A 13,124-nucleotide genomic window follows, 5' to 3' on the forward strand; every position below is an offset into this window, starting at 1 on the left:
CAAAGAAATGCCTTGAGAGGGATGAATCTTTGCTATTGAAGGATACAGATTGGAGCTGCATACATATTGGGGACCATTATGAAAAGGATTACGAAGGGGCTATTAATGCTGGCTGGGACAGCTTTCTCCTTCCTAGAGATGGAGATGGGCCTGCTTTGTCCACCTATCGCCCTGGGTCGTTAGCATCAGTAAAACAAATACAGGCCTTAACGGACATATTTCCAAAGCTGGGCATTGATGCATAGAATGTGAGAGGATGGAGATATCATGGAATGTTCCTATTATTGTCCGTTGTAATATATTTGCGGTTAATATTCTGCTTTGGATATACATCGGAGAGAAAGCAGAAGGGTATCAAGAATTATCAACAGCCCGAGATACGACCTTCAACGTATCCAACGCAACCTTACTCCCCCATTTAACGATCCTCTTCTCCCTTTTTGATGCCACAATATCCGTCTTCGCAACTACCTTGCGAATAAAGTAAATTAGGCGTGGGACAATTTGCGGAGTTTCCCGAGTTCGCAGAAACACATCCGCAAGCGCCTTTTCGTCAAACTCTGTCTCATCCGCTCCGTCATTAGCCACAGATGGTGCTTTTTCATTCTGCTTCATCTTCTTCAGTCTTTTCTGTTGCGTCTGCACCATGACAGTAACAAGCAGCAACTCAACAAACGTCTTCGTCTTCGGCTGCAAGTACGCAAATTCCAAGACCTTGAGGATGCCCAAGGTAAGCGCACCGTCCGCAACCATGCTGCCAAACATTTTCGCCAAATTCACAATGGCTTTGCTGGTCACTGTATCATCGCCATCGCCGTCAACGTCGGCGTCTGAACCCTCTTCCAGATCACCCTTCTCACCCATCCGCTTAAACACATCCCATAACGAGAACATGAACGCCATTTTCATTCTCCGCTCCCCGCAGAGCTTCCGCGCTATGAGTGTGTAATACGGGTTATGTGCTACTTCCTCCATAGCACAGTGCAGGACAACACGAGGGATCTCCCCCTCCTGGTTCCGTTTTAACCGCAGTTTCGCCAGCCGGATATGCGCATCTCGGCAGTCAGCCGCCGACATAATCGCGACGAATATGGATCGCCGAACATCGGTATTCATCCGATGAGCTCGGGCTAATTGCGCGAGGTCGACCTCGTCACCGCCGATATCATCGGGTAGCGTGTCCGGAAGAGCTGCCGTGGCATCCAGAACTGCTGAGGCAGACTGGTTCGTGGGGTCATCATTTTTCCAACTTGCTCCCACTAGCCACCACTTCCCCTTTCTGGCGGAATTGTGGATATCTGCGCGGCCGATGCGGAGGGGCTCACTGGCGCGGAGGGTGCGTGAGTTGCTGAGGGATCCGAGAATTTTCCTCATACGGGTGATGTGCTCGGATGAGATGGAGGATGCGGTCGCGCCCGTTTTTAATCTGTTGTTTTTAAGGTCTGTCATGGTTTCGATCATGAATTTTGTACGGACGGATAACTCGCCTTCACCGATCTGGGAGACTGCGGGTTGCATGAGGAGAATTATGTCTTTTAGCGAGGACGGGTCGTCTTGTCGCAGTTGGGGCCCGGAATCTGAGATGAATAAATTAGCAGATGGAACCTGGACGTCCGGAAGAGGGTTCTATGTATTATTACTTACTTCTAATAATTTTCAAAAGTAGCTCTGTATTCATTTCATTGATTTCCTCCAGGAAAAGGCGGATGTAGTCGAAAATCAAGCTACATCCGAGAACATGGAAGTTATAAAGATGCGACAGTAGAGATATGGCATTAATCGGCTGTTTACTGAGTCCGCCGTCCTTTCTTCGGTAGTCGTCATCAAATCTTTTGACGATTCGTTCTACAAACTCCGCCCCAAAGTCCATGCCCAACACCTTATACATAGCTGCTATGAAACCAGCATGCAGGATGATGAATGTGTCCTGCAGAACGCTTGGGTTGTAAATCATGTCCATCAACAGGTCGATTAATGTCGAGGTGACACTGTGTCGTGGATAGTCCTGATAGAGTTTCTCGACGTCTCGCAGAATTGAGACGAGGTTTGCTTCGGAAAGTTTGTTAAGATGTCCCTGGGCCTGTCGTCGTAGACGGGCTACGGACTCTGCTTCACTGGCCGCCGGGGCTCGGAGGGATGGGGGTATGTATTTGCGTGCAACTGTATCCACAGCCACAACTGGTGCGACGTATGGATTTTCCCGTCTCTTGGGCTTGGGAGGTGAATTCTCTGGATCCTCGTCTTTAAACCCTTCGAATTCATTCCCCAGACTACCTCCCTCGCTACTCCCACCACTCCAGTCACTGCCCTCAGATTCGGAAACCTCCTCGCTTCCGCTATCACTAGCCGTACCCATTCCCTTACGAGCTTCTCGCGCTGCAGCCTGCGCCTTCAATCTCTTCCGCTGCAGCCATTCGTCCCCTTCCCTCTTCCGCTTCCGTGATTCATCCTCCGAGTCACTCCCGCTCGGATCACCGAGTAAATCTGCTAACCCTTCATCATAAAATGATTGTGGCAACTTCCCTTTCTTCCATTTGATGCCCAATTTTTTCTCTAGAGAAGAGATCTCTGCATCGTCCTCCGCCAATTTTGCTTCCACTGCTCTAGATATCCTAGTCCGCACTGCAGAATTCCTCCTTCCCTTCTCGTCACTTTCTTCCGAGTTATCATCCTCCTGCTTATCACCTTCGTTTTCATTAAGCAAATCCGAAAAGCCCCGTTCTTCGTCTTCATCAGCCCCTTCGTCCGACTCAACCTCAGACTCGTCAATGATCTTTCTCTGCCCCTTCGAGATCGAATTAGGCGCCTTCGCCGCATTTAACTTCGCAGTCTGCTTTGGTTTCCCGATAACCCTTCCAGTCATGGACGGAGTGCTTCGCATATCCTCCTCATCATCCCGTGCGCCCCCCTGAGACCATTTCCATTGTTGCACAGACAGTGTGCGTTTGTTGTTCGTCCGAGTCGCTTTCCGCTGTTCCTTGCGGGAAAGAGGAGCATTGTGTCGGCGAGCTCCTCTACGACCATTAGTCGGAACTGAAATGCCCAGCTCCTCCCGAAGTTGCTTCGGGAGCTGCGTCGTATCGTAGAGGGGGCGCGGCATGGTCGCGGAGCGGTAAGATTGACCGACTGAATGGGTCCTGCGCCAGATGGCATTCTGAGGAACTTTTTTCTGCCGCGCAAGTTGGAAAGCGGTGTGCGGAGCTTCTACAACCCAACGACATGAATAAGATTATTTCAAGCTCGGTGATTACTAGTAACTAATGACATATGACGCTCACGATATTCTCGATGCGAACGCAGCTCATTTGATATATAAGCTAGCGTATAGCCCCGAGACGGAAAGAAAAGGATATCTGCAATCAATCGAAAATATACAGCCGAGTACGAGTGCGAAATCAACAACCCCACACACTCCGCCCAAAATGTCCGGTCCCCATCTCTCCAATGATGAGGTGAGTATATATATATATTTAATCCCCTCTACACAACTTCATGAAGGAAGAACTGATAATCCCAAAACCAAACTACAGTTCTTCGCCGCCCTAAAAGCACTCCTAACAACCCAATCCACAAAAGCGCGCGGCTCCATATTCCTCACACAAAAGCGGCTACCTATCAGCACAACCACCGCCACTGCCTCCCCCTCCCCTACACAGTCAGAAGATACCACAGCAGCCCTACCGTCGACATCACCAGTACCCGCACCCATGCCCGTCCTCGTCCGCGCCACAAACGGACGACACAAAGGGGCCAAGTCGAAGGTGTCGACGATCATTCAGCCGGATGATATTGAGGGGTTCTTTGTGAAATATGCCGAGATCTGCAAGTTAGGGATGGTGGGGATGAAGAAGAGGGATCGGAGTGGGAAGAAGAAGGCGAAGGGAAAGGGTGGGAAGGGAAAGGCGTAGCCAGGAAGGGGCTTGCTTTATTATCGCTCCGGAGGGGAAGGGGAGAAGGTTTCTGTGCAAAAGGGATGAGATACGCGAGAGCCCTGCATTCGGTTGTTAGGCGCCATAGGCGTTTCCTTTGAGGGGTTATCATTTTTTTTTTTTTTTTTTTAATTTCCATTTCGTTTTGCATCAGAACTGTGCTGAGCGTTTGACTTGATATTTCAGTGAATGTGGAGATTTACGTATGGGTGTGAGATCTGGATAGAGAATATTCCTCTTTGATTTGAAATGTGACTTGGGGTCTGGGAATGCATTCAACGTAGCCACGACATCGTGAAATTTAAATGGTGTGAAATTGGAGGATATTGCAGACAAACGCTAAGCAACTATAAGAAACGCCGTATCATAATAGAACATATAAAAGTGCATACATAGCCGACAGATCGCCGATAATAGCGCCAGTGATACCAAATAAAACCATAGAGGATAGAGGATAGGAGACAAGGACAACGGAAATGAGCGTTGTAAAATGTAGTGGAGCCGTGCAGGTCTTGATCAATGGCCGTAAATCGATCGTCGATCGAGCTTGCAGAGGATCACCAAAACTCCTAGAAAACCACTCGGCAATAACCCAAACCGTGCATACCTACCCGCCAAATAGTAACCCTCCATCCATATTCGCAGGGATTCAAGTTCGCCAGATCAACACAAAGACTAAAACGAAAAGTTCAACAGGTCAAGCAATAGCCATCCGCATATTAAAATACATTAATAGATTGTTTCAATAAAGGTACACACCGAGAAGAGGACTGCTCTAGACCATCCTCAATGATAGCGTAGTCAATAAATACTATTAGTCAGTCCAATTCTTCCTCCCAAAGTTCAAAATGGCCGTTGTCGATGCTGGGATCGGCTGCTTTTACTGAAGCAGCTGTTGACAGTGGGATACCGAAGTCATCCTCACTCCAAATGCCATCGTCAGAGTCAGAGCCATCGTAATGATTGTCTGATTCGTCGGTATTGGTGGCACGAGATTCGCCTCCATGGGCGAGACGAGCTGCGATGTGAAGGATTATAGCTAAAACTTGGATCGGAGTACCTACGATGAGGGAGCAGGTTTTCCGAAGGATTGATGCGGTCATCTTGTTGACTGGTGATCCACCTTCAGGGCTCCAACTCGTTGAGGACTGCGTTGGAGGAAGCTCGTGCCTGTTTGGCCCTTGAAGACAGCGTTGGCGTATGGCTGTGCCGGGACTTGTGGTAAGCGTAGATGTGGTTATTCCATTCATGTGACCCGGTGGACTTGATACGCGGTCTGTCTCTAAGGATCTATTCTCTTTCCAAGATGCGACAGCCTCCTCTAGCCCAACGGGTTCGGCCACAACGGTAGCCTCGGAAAGTTCACGGGTATGGATCGGTTTGGGAGGGATCTGTAGCTGCTCTACATTGTCAAGAGGACGAGAGTCGAGAGGCGACGGGGGTTCAGAGTATGGAGGTGACGGAAGCCCAGAACGAGCCGACTTGAAAGAGTGGAAAGAACCCATACTTGATGACAGCGTATCCCCATCCGTTTCGCTTTCGCTGTCCGGAAGCGCTTGGAACCTGGCCATGATGGAATCAAAGGTATAAGTAGGTTCCGTGACATTTCTAACTGCTCTAGCTGCGGTAGGTACGGAGGGCGACCCTTCGTGATTGAATGTGGGTGCACGTCGTGCCTTGGGGGTGTTTTCGCTCCCGTCTGTGGCCGCTCCATCTTCTGAGTCCGCATGGGTGCTCCTGGTATCACTTCTCCCACATCCTACACCATTTGAGCCGGCCTCTCCAAAGCTCAATTTCCCAACTTCGACGCTTGGGTCCAGTTTCGGTCGCCAAGCTTTCTTCTTCCGTGGGGTTCTCGCCTCTTCGGGCAACTCGACAGAGAATCCTCGCTTGAAGGGACAGGGTGTGACTTCATATCGAATAATTGAGCGAAGAACCTGCTTCAATGTTTCCACCTGCTCCTTATCTTGCTCTGTTTTGAATGGTAGTTCAATGCGGTAATAGGTGAGGCGCTGTATTCTTATGACAAAAGTTGAATTCCCATCCACACACCAACACTGGCAGTTCTTCATGAGAGCCCGCACTACGTCGCCAGACTTGAGGAACATGGTTGAGCCGGGAACTTGTTCGATTTTCAAGTAACCCACGGCCACTGTTCTCTCGGTTGACAGGCGCCACGGCAAGGTCTCGACAGCATCAACTACATAGTCAAGGTCTGAGGAAATATCACTGGGAGGAGCGATGTGGGTGGAATTGGGGAGTTCGAATTTCACGATTTTGGCGGAATGGTGGTGGAATAACACTTCATTGGAACCCGGGCTTGGGCCATCGACAGAACCCAGGCTATGGCGTAACCTCGCGGGCAAGGTCTTGGAGCGCTTAAGAGGTTCGCCAGGATCCATTAGATTAAGTATCCACAGCTGCGGGGGAAGCCAAGGAAGCTCACATGGAAGGGACGCAACGAGTAGGGAGCAACGAGAATGGAATGCGTAGGTATATAATAACAGGGCAGTAACTAAACGAATGATGACCTAGCCGTTAAATCGATGGACGAAGGCCGTATCAGAACAGATGATGAAACCTGGTACCTGGTGGGAGCGAGGGGTTGAGTGAGAGTTTGGAGATCGGAGCTGGGGATACGGGACGATGGGGCTCGGCTGGCGCTTAACCTTAGCTAAGAGCTTAGCTAAGTGGGATTCTGCGTGACATCAACTTCCATCCATGGATGCGGTTGAGCCCTGATCGAAGATAACCATATATCCGGAAAGCAAAGATACTCTTTTCAGCGGTGTTCAGCTTTCCATCTATTATTGGCTGGCTGTATGACCTAGATATTGCCACTCAGGACATCAGCAATGTCTAATTTCGAACCAAATGCCATTATTCGCGGAGCCCAGCTTACATTAGTAGGAGGTGAGTGTTCCCGTTGATGGCCAGTCGATGCACAGATTTCAGGTGTATTGCATATCTGCACTGATTCTACTCGCGAGATAAGTTTATGTGCAGGAACCTCAAGATCCATCCCGCTAATCGTCTTTGTTATTTGCTTGTTTGTTGCCCAATTAGCCCATAGAGCTCTGCAGAACCCGTCCCTCTTCAAGTCGCAACATTACAGGCAAGCAGCCCTCGCGGTTTGTGCCGGGATTGCAATTCGACTCATAATTTCTATTCCAGTATGTATGGAACAGATCATATGTCGTATTGATGGTTATTTTAACGCTCTCTTTTGCAGGTTGTTGGAGTTAAGTTCGTAATATGGCTTCTCTCCTGGGTTGTCAACTTGGACGCGGCAACATGGGACGATACAATCATTAGCCATCTTGACTTTATATCAACATACGTCCTACAAGTGCCATTCTTATTGATGACCTTGATGCGCTATCTTACTCCTACATTAGACGATATGTATGTATTCCAAACCACCGCCGTACCTAATTGATGTGGCCACTCAGAGTCTCACTGCTGAAGGTTTATGGAATCTCTCCGATGGGTTGATTCGACCTATATCGAGAAACACAAGTCAGATCATCCTGAGGGTTTGCGAGCCCTGTATTATCCCCACCTCAGGATGTATTCAGTCAGGAGGGATGGCGCCACCACTTCAACTTTGGCCTCGTCTCTTACAACTTTTGTGATCCGATATGGCCGGAGAACTGCCACCTCGCTCGCTGTCTATTTGCTCTCGCTGCTCCCAGTTGTTGGAATATTTGTGATCCCAGCTGCCAGTTTTTACGCCTTTAATAAAGCGGTAGGACCTATACCAGCCCTTGTCATATTTGGCTCTGGGCTTGTTGTCCCAAAAAGGATTGTTGTAATATTTCTACAAAGTTATTTTTCGTCGCGTAGTCTTACGCGAGAACTGGTAAGAAGATGCCGATATTGCTTTGTTCATCTCGTGCTATTCTTGGTTAAAAATTGCAATTTATTTGTATTCTGGAAGTTTATTGACAACATTGACAGCTTGAACCATATTTCTCTCGTATCAAGTACACGAAAGAACAAAAGAGGCTCTGGTTTCGTGACCGAGCAGGTGTGCTTTTTGGATTTGCGATTGGCTTCTACACTATGCTTACAGTACCTCTGCTTGGGGTTCTAGTGTATGGTATTGCAGAAGCGTCTACAGCATATTTAATTACCAAAATTACAGATCCCCCCCCTCCACCGGCATACTCCGAGGGATTCGCGGCAAGCCAAATAAGTTGGCGAAACAAGCATGCATTTCTTCGGCTATCATTAGGTTCTCTGGATGTGTACAATATTCAGGCTCTTGGCGAGGGACACACTGTCGACAAGAGAGATGAAAGGGAGCCGCAGAAGATATTCAGCTGAGATTCCTAAGGGTTATCGATCGAAATTGGTTTTATGGTGGTAACTACGAAGTATTCTTTTTTAGCCTTTTGTCTCGGTCGTTTCTTGGGTAGGCGACGTGAATGAGTGGTTACTCCAAGGTTGTACCATTATATTAAATTCTGGAAAGTTACGGATCCACATTAACTGAAACGCCTCGCGCGACAGATTACCCTTCATCCAGTATTAACGATTCAATTTCTAACTTTCTCCCCAGATCTTCTGAAACATTCCCTGCTGGGCGCTGCATTCAATTTTAGATACGTCCCCGGGATCTTCAAACCATTCCCTCTCGTGAGAAAGTGACCCTTCACCACCAACTTTCCTATATATATGGTCCTTTGCCCGGCCATCTTGATTTTTCTCTCTCTTTTTCCTCCTCTTTCCTACCATGTCGCCTTCGGTCAGTGGGAGACACCCTATCATGCGAGGCGGAAGAATCGAAAGGAGTTTGAATGGTGTTGTTTTCTTGAAGGCCACTTAACGAGGAAATATTCAAGCTGACATGTTGGCATTGCCGATTCCTCCGATCGTCTTGGTGTCATCAGAGCGATTAGTTGCAAAGCCCATATATGCTGTTTCAAGCTTTATCCTGAAGCCTTCAACACTTTTCTAAATGTGAAAAAGTGCAAATCCGAAGCCCCTAGTACGGGTGTCTCCGCATGTGACAATCCAAGCAATTTGCAGGCGAAGAGTGACGAGGCGAGTGGCCATCTTGAAAGTGTCCTGACGATACTCACCATCTTTTGGGCCCTGGTTAAGATATTAACACGGCCACGAATAGAATTCCCGGCATTTAAAGGCATGCTGGAGCAGGTAATGGGAATTTTTACTTGGTGTCCTTGTTGGAAAACTTGGGAGAGACAAGGGTCAATTTATGGATGGCGATATGTCGATACTGTACCTACTGGTAATCCCCCAACGACCCTGGGAGGTACATTGGTCACTTTAAAGGCCCTTATTTCAGCTCTCCACCGAGAGGTTCATGATATCAATAATGGTTAGCAACTTCTTCCGGGCGATTCCGACGCAGCATGGAGGGGCTCTTCAAAATATATTTACCAGTTCAACACTCAATGAATATCATGCAACTCATCCAGGAGAATTTATGCGACAAGATACATAATCCGGCTCATTAACTTCGAGAAGAAATATACTTTCCTTGACTGCTTCGTTGGATCGTTTTGGTACTCCTATTCAAGCACTACGACCGCCACGCTTTGCAGCTCACTGGATTTGTGTCCCCACTGCAGCCATCTACCAAATGGCTGATATCCGGGAGGACATTGTGATAACATTTTGTTGTCCTCCTGATTCTTGATTGTTCCACCGACACAGGTTTCTCTCTTCCTCAAGCAAAAATCGGTCAAAATTACCCACCAGTGACTATTCAGCAGTTATGACAACCGGCTTCATGCAAGGGAAAGGAATAATGCCAATGTCAGCATTGTTGGTTCGGCAGTTTCAGAAAGATGCAGGCATCGTCAAGAGCTAGAACGCATGATCTCTACGGCAATTGAAATCGCTCATTCATTACCCCTGATGCTAATGGCCGCGGGCAACATTTCCAACACTTACGTGAAGGAGATCGTGCCGAATCTATTTCTAATGAAATCGACATCACAAAAATATGGCAGGATAATGGAGCAATTAATGGTTCACCGTCCAATCGAAACCTGCCGAAACCTGCCGAAACCTGCCGAAACCTGCATTGCTTGACTAGTTATCCACGTTCGAGTCGCTATTTCGGTCCTCCATTATTCGCCGCCAGGCATGTTGAGTAATTACGCAATAACTACCGGCATATCATGAAAACATTTACTACCATTTTTCAATGAAACAACCGAACCAATGCTCGTGGAACTTTCCAAACATCATTGGGCAATCTTTTTTCTCATAAATGTTACAGAGGGCTCCTTACTTCTCACCTCCTGGACATGGTGTGAGCGTCGATGCAAAGATTCTTTCAAGACGCTGCCAACACGTTTTGAGTACCAATACAAACCGACAACCAAAAACCAGGCAACCAATTATGATGTCTACAGTTTCAACCCCGTGGAGGTGTAACTATAAACCATATGATAGGAACAAGAACTGCGACCCGAGTACTAACCAGGAGAGATAACAACAGCCCTCATGGACTTGGCTTAGCTCCAACGCTCCACAGTTACTCTTGGTATATCCTCCACTACGTATGAATCGGCTTAAGGTGGAGGCCCTTGTTCAGAGTCTCATCGGGCCGGACAATATACAATCAGTTCTTCCGCTGTCGGTAATTGGAATCTAGAGTCCGATTTCCCCAATCCTCCTCGCCCACTTATCCTGATAGACGCAAAATTACGCGCTGGAGGCATTGGATATGATGTCTTATTAAAACCAATCCCCTCGTGAGGGGTAATAACAGTACGGTAGGGGCTACATGAGTGCTGATCGAGAAAATGGTTGACTCTGATTTAAAGCCAAAATGAGTGGCCGTGGGTTGGACTTACGCCAGCGTTTTTAGAGAATGTTCGAACGCGCAACCAATTTATTCCGCCTCGTTGATTCAACCACGCTGAACTTTAGTAGTCGCTGCGGTCTATGATAAGCTTTTTGTCTTCCTTCCTCTGACCCGCCTCCTCTAGCCTTCAATTCTATAAATATCGACCCGGCCAGAATTACCCCCTGTGTGCAAATAATCAATCATTTTGTCACAACTGCGTGTTTTGTTTACCTGCAGAACATTTCACTTATGACTTGTATCAATTATGTCCCTATGCCTCTGGACACTCTTCATTTTCTATCTGAGTGAATCCGGATTATCAGAACTTTACCGCTATCTCTCCATAGTACCACACTACGTTGATCGACAGGAGATCTTCCACCTTACTCAGTTTGGATATCGCAATTCCCTATATTGCAATGCGACCGCCTTGCCAGAGCGCACCTTCAAAGGGGGTTGCCGTTTCATCTACAAACCTGATTTATGCGAGACCCACACTGTGTTGGTTATCCCACGCTAGGAATGTTACGCGCGGGATTCCTGACCCATCGACCACAGGAAACGCATGAGGAGCTATCAGCACACATCCATTTCCAAGGCCTTCGTCTAAGCATGTGTTGATTCATCAGATTCGCGTACCTACTTATTTCCCATTAGATCGCTCGATTGGCTACAGCGGTTGAGGAGTTCTCGATATCACCGGGAGAACTGACAAGCTCTAAAGAATGAGTCTCTGTTGATCTATTGTTCTGGCTGCCCACAGACCTTTATATTATAGGGGGATGCACCTCTGATGCTTTTCTCAAAAGCGTTCAGCAGAGGGATTTTGCAGCTTTTATCCTTATCATCTGGGACATGTTAACATCCTGCTTCTCTCTGTGATACCAGCAGGAAGATAGTCATAAGCTCGGTGTGCGAGTAAAGGTTTTCCAAGGCCTTGGCTCACTAGATGTTGCTGGGTTATGGTTATCCTACATTGGCAGTATATAAACCTGGTGTTGCTAGAAGAGAGCTAGACAACTACCTTTATGCCATCTCGCCAACTTTACCCATGACTATTGTCAGTTTACTTACCTCTGTGGGTACCCGCGGCATGCCCCGAAAGAAAGCACTAATAGCCTAGATGAGACAACATGGGCTGACTCTCTGCTGAACAAATACCATGCGCTGTGCACAGCTGCACCAAATTATCTGGTTTTAAAACGAGTACCCTATACTCGTATATTTATATTGACCGAGCGCGGCAACTTATATGTCCTACCTCCTTTTCAGTTGCGACGGTAGCCCTTGTTGTCAATGCGAATGGTTCGTATGACACCGTCTGCAGGTTTTAAAAGGCACCTCCCTTACGCAGAGTGGAAACACCGGACACCAGACCCGGGCTCTAGACCGTGTTGGTATCGATCCTCTTCCGCATTATCTTCGCTACCTTCTCATATAACTATCCTCTTCGAGAATAAACGCGCTGCGGCCTATAGCACCTCGACCATTCGGTTGATAGGCGTAAACGACATTATTTCGATAGCTATTCGTTACAAATTATCTCCATTTGCCTAAATCCTACATTACCTGACTTGCACCCACAGCGAGTACTTTTAGGTGACTGGGCGACCCTATGTACTGTACTATTGTGTAATCGCATTATTACTCTCTGTGGATGCTTTTCCCTGTTATGAGTTTCAAAACCCTTCTTATCGTGTCATCCCACGAATCCCTTGCGTTTACCCTTTGGTTTTTGGCTCGCTGGGGCAGCTGCCCTCTCAGTTGTGACCTGAGGCTCCGTGTCTTTTTCGAGGCCTTCATGCGTACGAACTTCTCTCTGCCTCACATTTCGGTGCTTGCAAACACCGAGAACCACCAGATGCTCGGTGTCTCGATTCCTCCTTCCAGGACCCCACAAGGTTATATCAACGTTCACCCGTACCATCAATATCGGCAGAAGGTTACAAAGATTTCTTCGATTTTTATGAACGAAATGAGTTTCCTGGACAGCAATCTTAAACTCTACCTGGGTCTGAAATGGTGTAGCGTCTCTGCCATTCTCAATTTGGAATATTTAACAGCTGTCTAACATCATTGACTTGTGGTTCCCACACTATGCTGTGACTGGCGGTCGCAATGAATATGTGGTGGGATGGTTGGCCATGTCCGCTGTGCGCCGGGCCACACCACACCACCACACCCACGGGTATATATATCACTATGAGCGCAACCATTTAACAAATAGTTACGTTGGCTTTTTGCTATGGATAACATAGTGGCCACATTGTTATCTTATCACAGACTCTCAAGCGTATTAAATACAAGACTGCCACTGAAAAGCATCGGATTTTGAAAATCATCTCGGTATGATTACAAAGCTACTA

General features: G+C 47.5%; 4 protein-coding genes across 4 annotated transcripts; 2 read left to right on the top strand and 2 right to left on the bottom strand.

Annotated features, from left to right (window-relative positions):
• Nucleotides 1–354: 354 nt before the first annotated feature.
• HCAG_08848 (conserved hypothetical protein) lies at nucleotides 355–3,100 on the bottom strand (the record flags this gene model as incomplete). Its single annotated transcript, XM_001536134.1, has 2 exons — nucleotides 355–1,577; nucleotides 1,645–3,100. 2 exons carry the CDS (start codon nucleotides 3,098–3,100, stop codon nucleotides 355–357), a joined length of 2,679 nt encoding a protein of 892 aa, XP_001536184.1.
• A 322-nt stretch (nucleotides 3,101–3,422) lies between these two features.
• HCAG_08849 (predicted protein) lies at nucleotides 3,423–3,908 on the top strand (the record flags this gene model as incomplete). The annotated part of the gene is made up of 2 exons (XM_001536135.1): nucleotides 3,423–3,452; nucleotides 3,531–3,908. 2 exons carry the CDS (start codon nucleotides 3,423–3,425, stop codon nucleotides 3,906–3,908), a joined length of 408 nt encoding a protein of 135 aa, XP_001536185.1.
• A 322-nt stretch (nucleotides 3,909–4,230) lies between these two features.
• On the bottom strand, nucleotides 4,231–5,500 carry HCAG_08850 (predicted protein; the record flags this gene model as incomplete). Its single annotated transcript, XM_001536136.1, has 6 exons — nucleotides 4,231–4,276; nucleotides 4,322–4,440; nucleotides 4,541–4,604; nucleotides 4,689–4,740; nucleotides 4,855–4,947; nucleotides 4,990–5,500. The coding sequence occupies 6 exons, from the start codon at nucleotides 5,498–5,500 to the stop codon at nucleotides 4,231–4,233; spliced, it is 885 nt and encodes a 294-aa protein (XP_001536186.1).
• Nucleotides 5,501–6,784: 1,284 nt separating this feature from the next.
• HCAG_08851 (hypothetical protein) lies at nucleotides 6,785–8,258 on the top strand (the record flags this gene model as incomplete). The annotated part of the gene is made up of 5 exons (XM_001536137.1): nucleotides 6,785–6,842; nucleotides 6,996–7,102; nucleotides 7,162–7,334; nucleotides 7,398–7,677; nucleotides 7,890–8,258. 5 exons carry the CDS (start codon nucleotides 6,785–6,787, stop codon nucleotides 8,256–8,258), a joined length of 987 nt encoding a protein of 328 aa, XP_001536187.1.
• Between the last annotated feature and the right edge of the window lie 4,866 nt (nucleotides 8,259–13,124).

The sequence above is a fragment of the Histoplasma capsulatum genome, genomic scaffold (assembly GCF_000149585.1).
Source record: "Histoplasma capsulatum NAm1 scaffold_13 genomic scaffold, whole genome shotgun sequence".
Taxonomy (NCBI): domain Eukaryota; kingdom Fungi; phylum Ascomycota; class Eurotiomycetes; order Onygenales; family Ajellomycetaceae; genus Histoplasma; species Histoplasma mississippiense.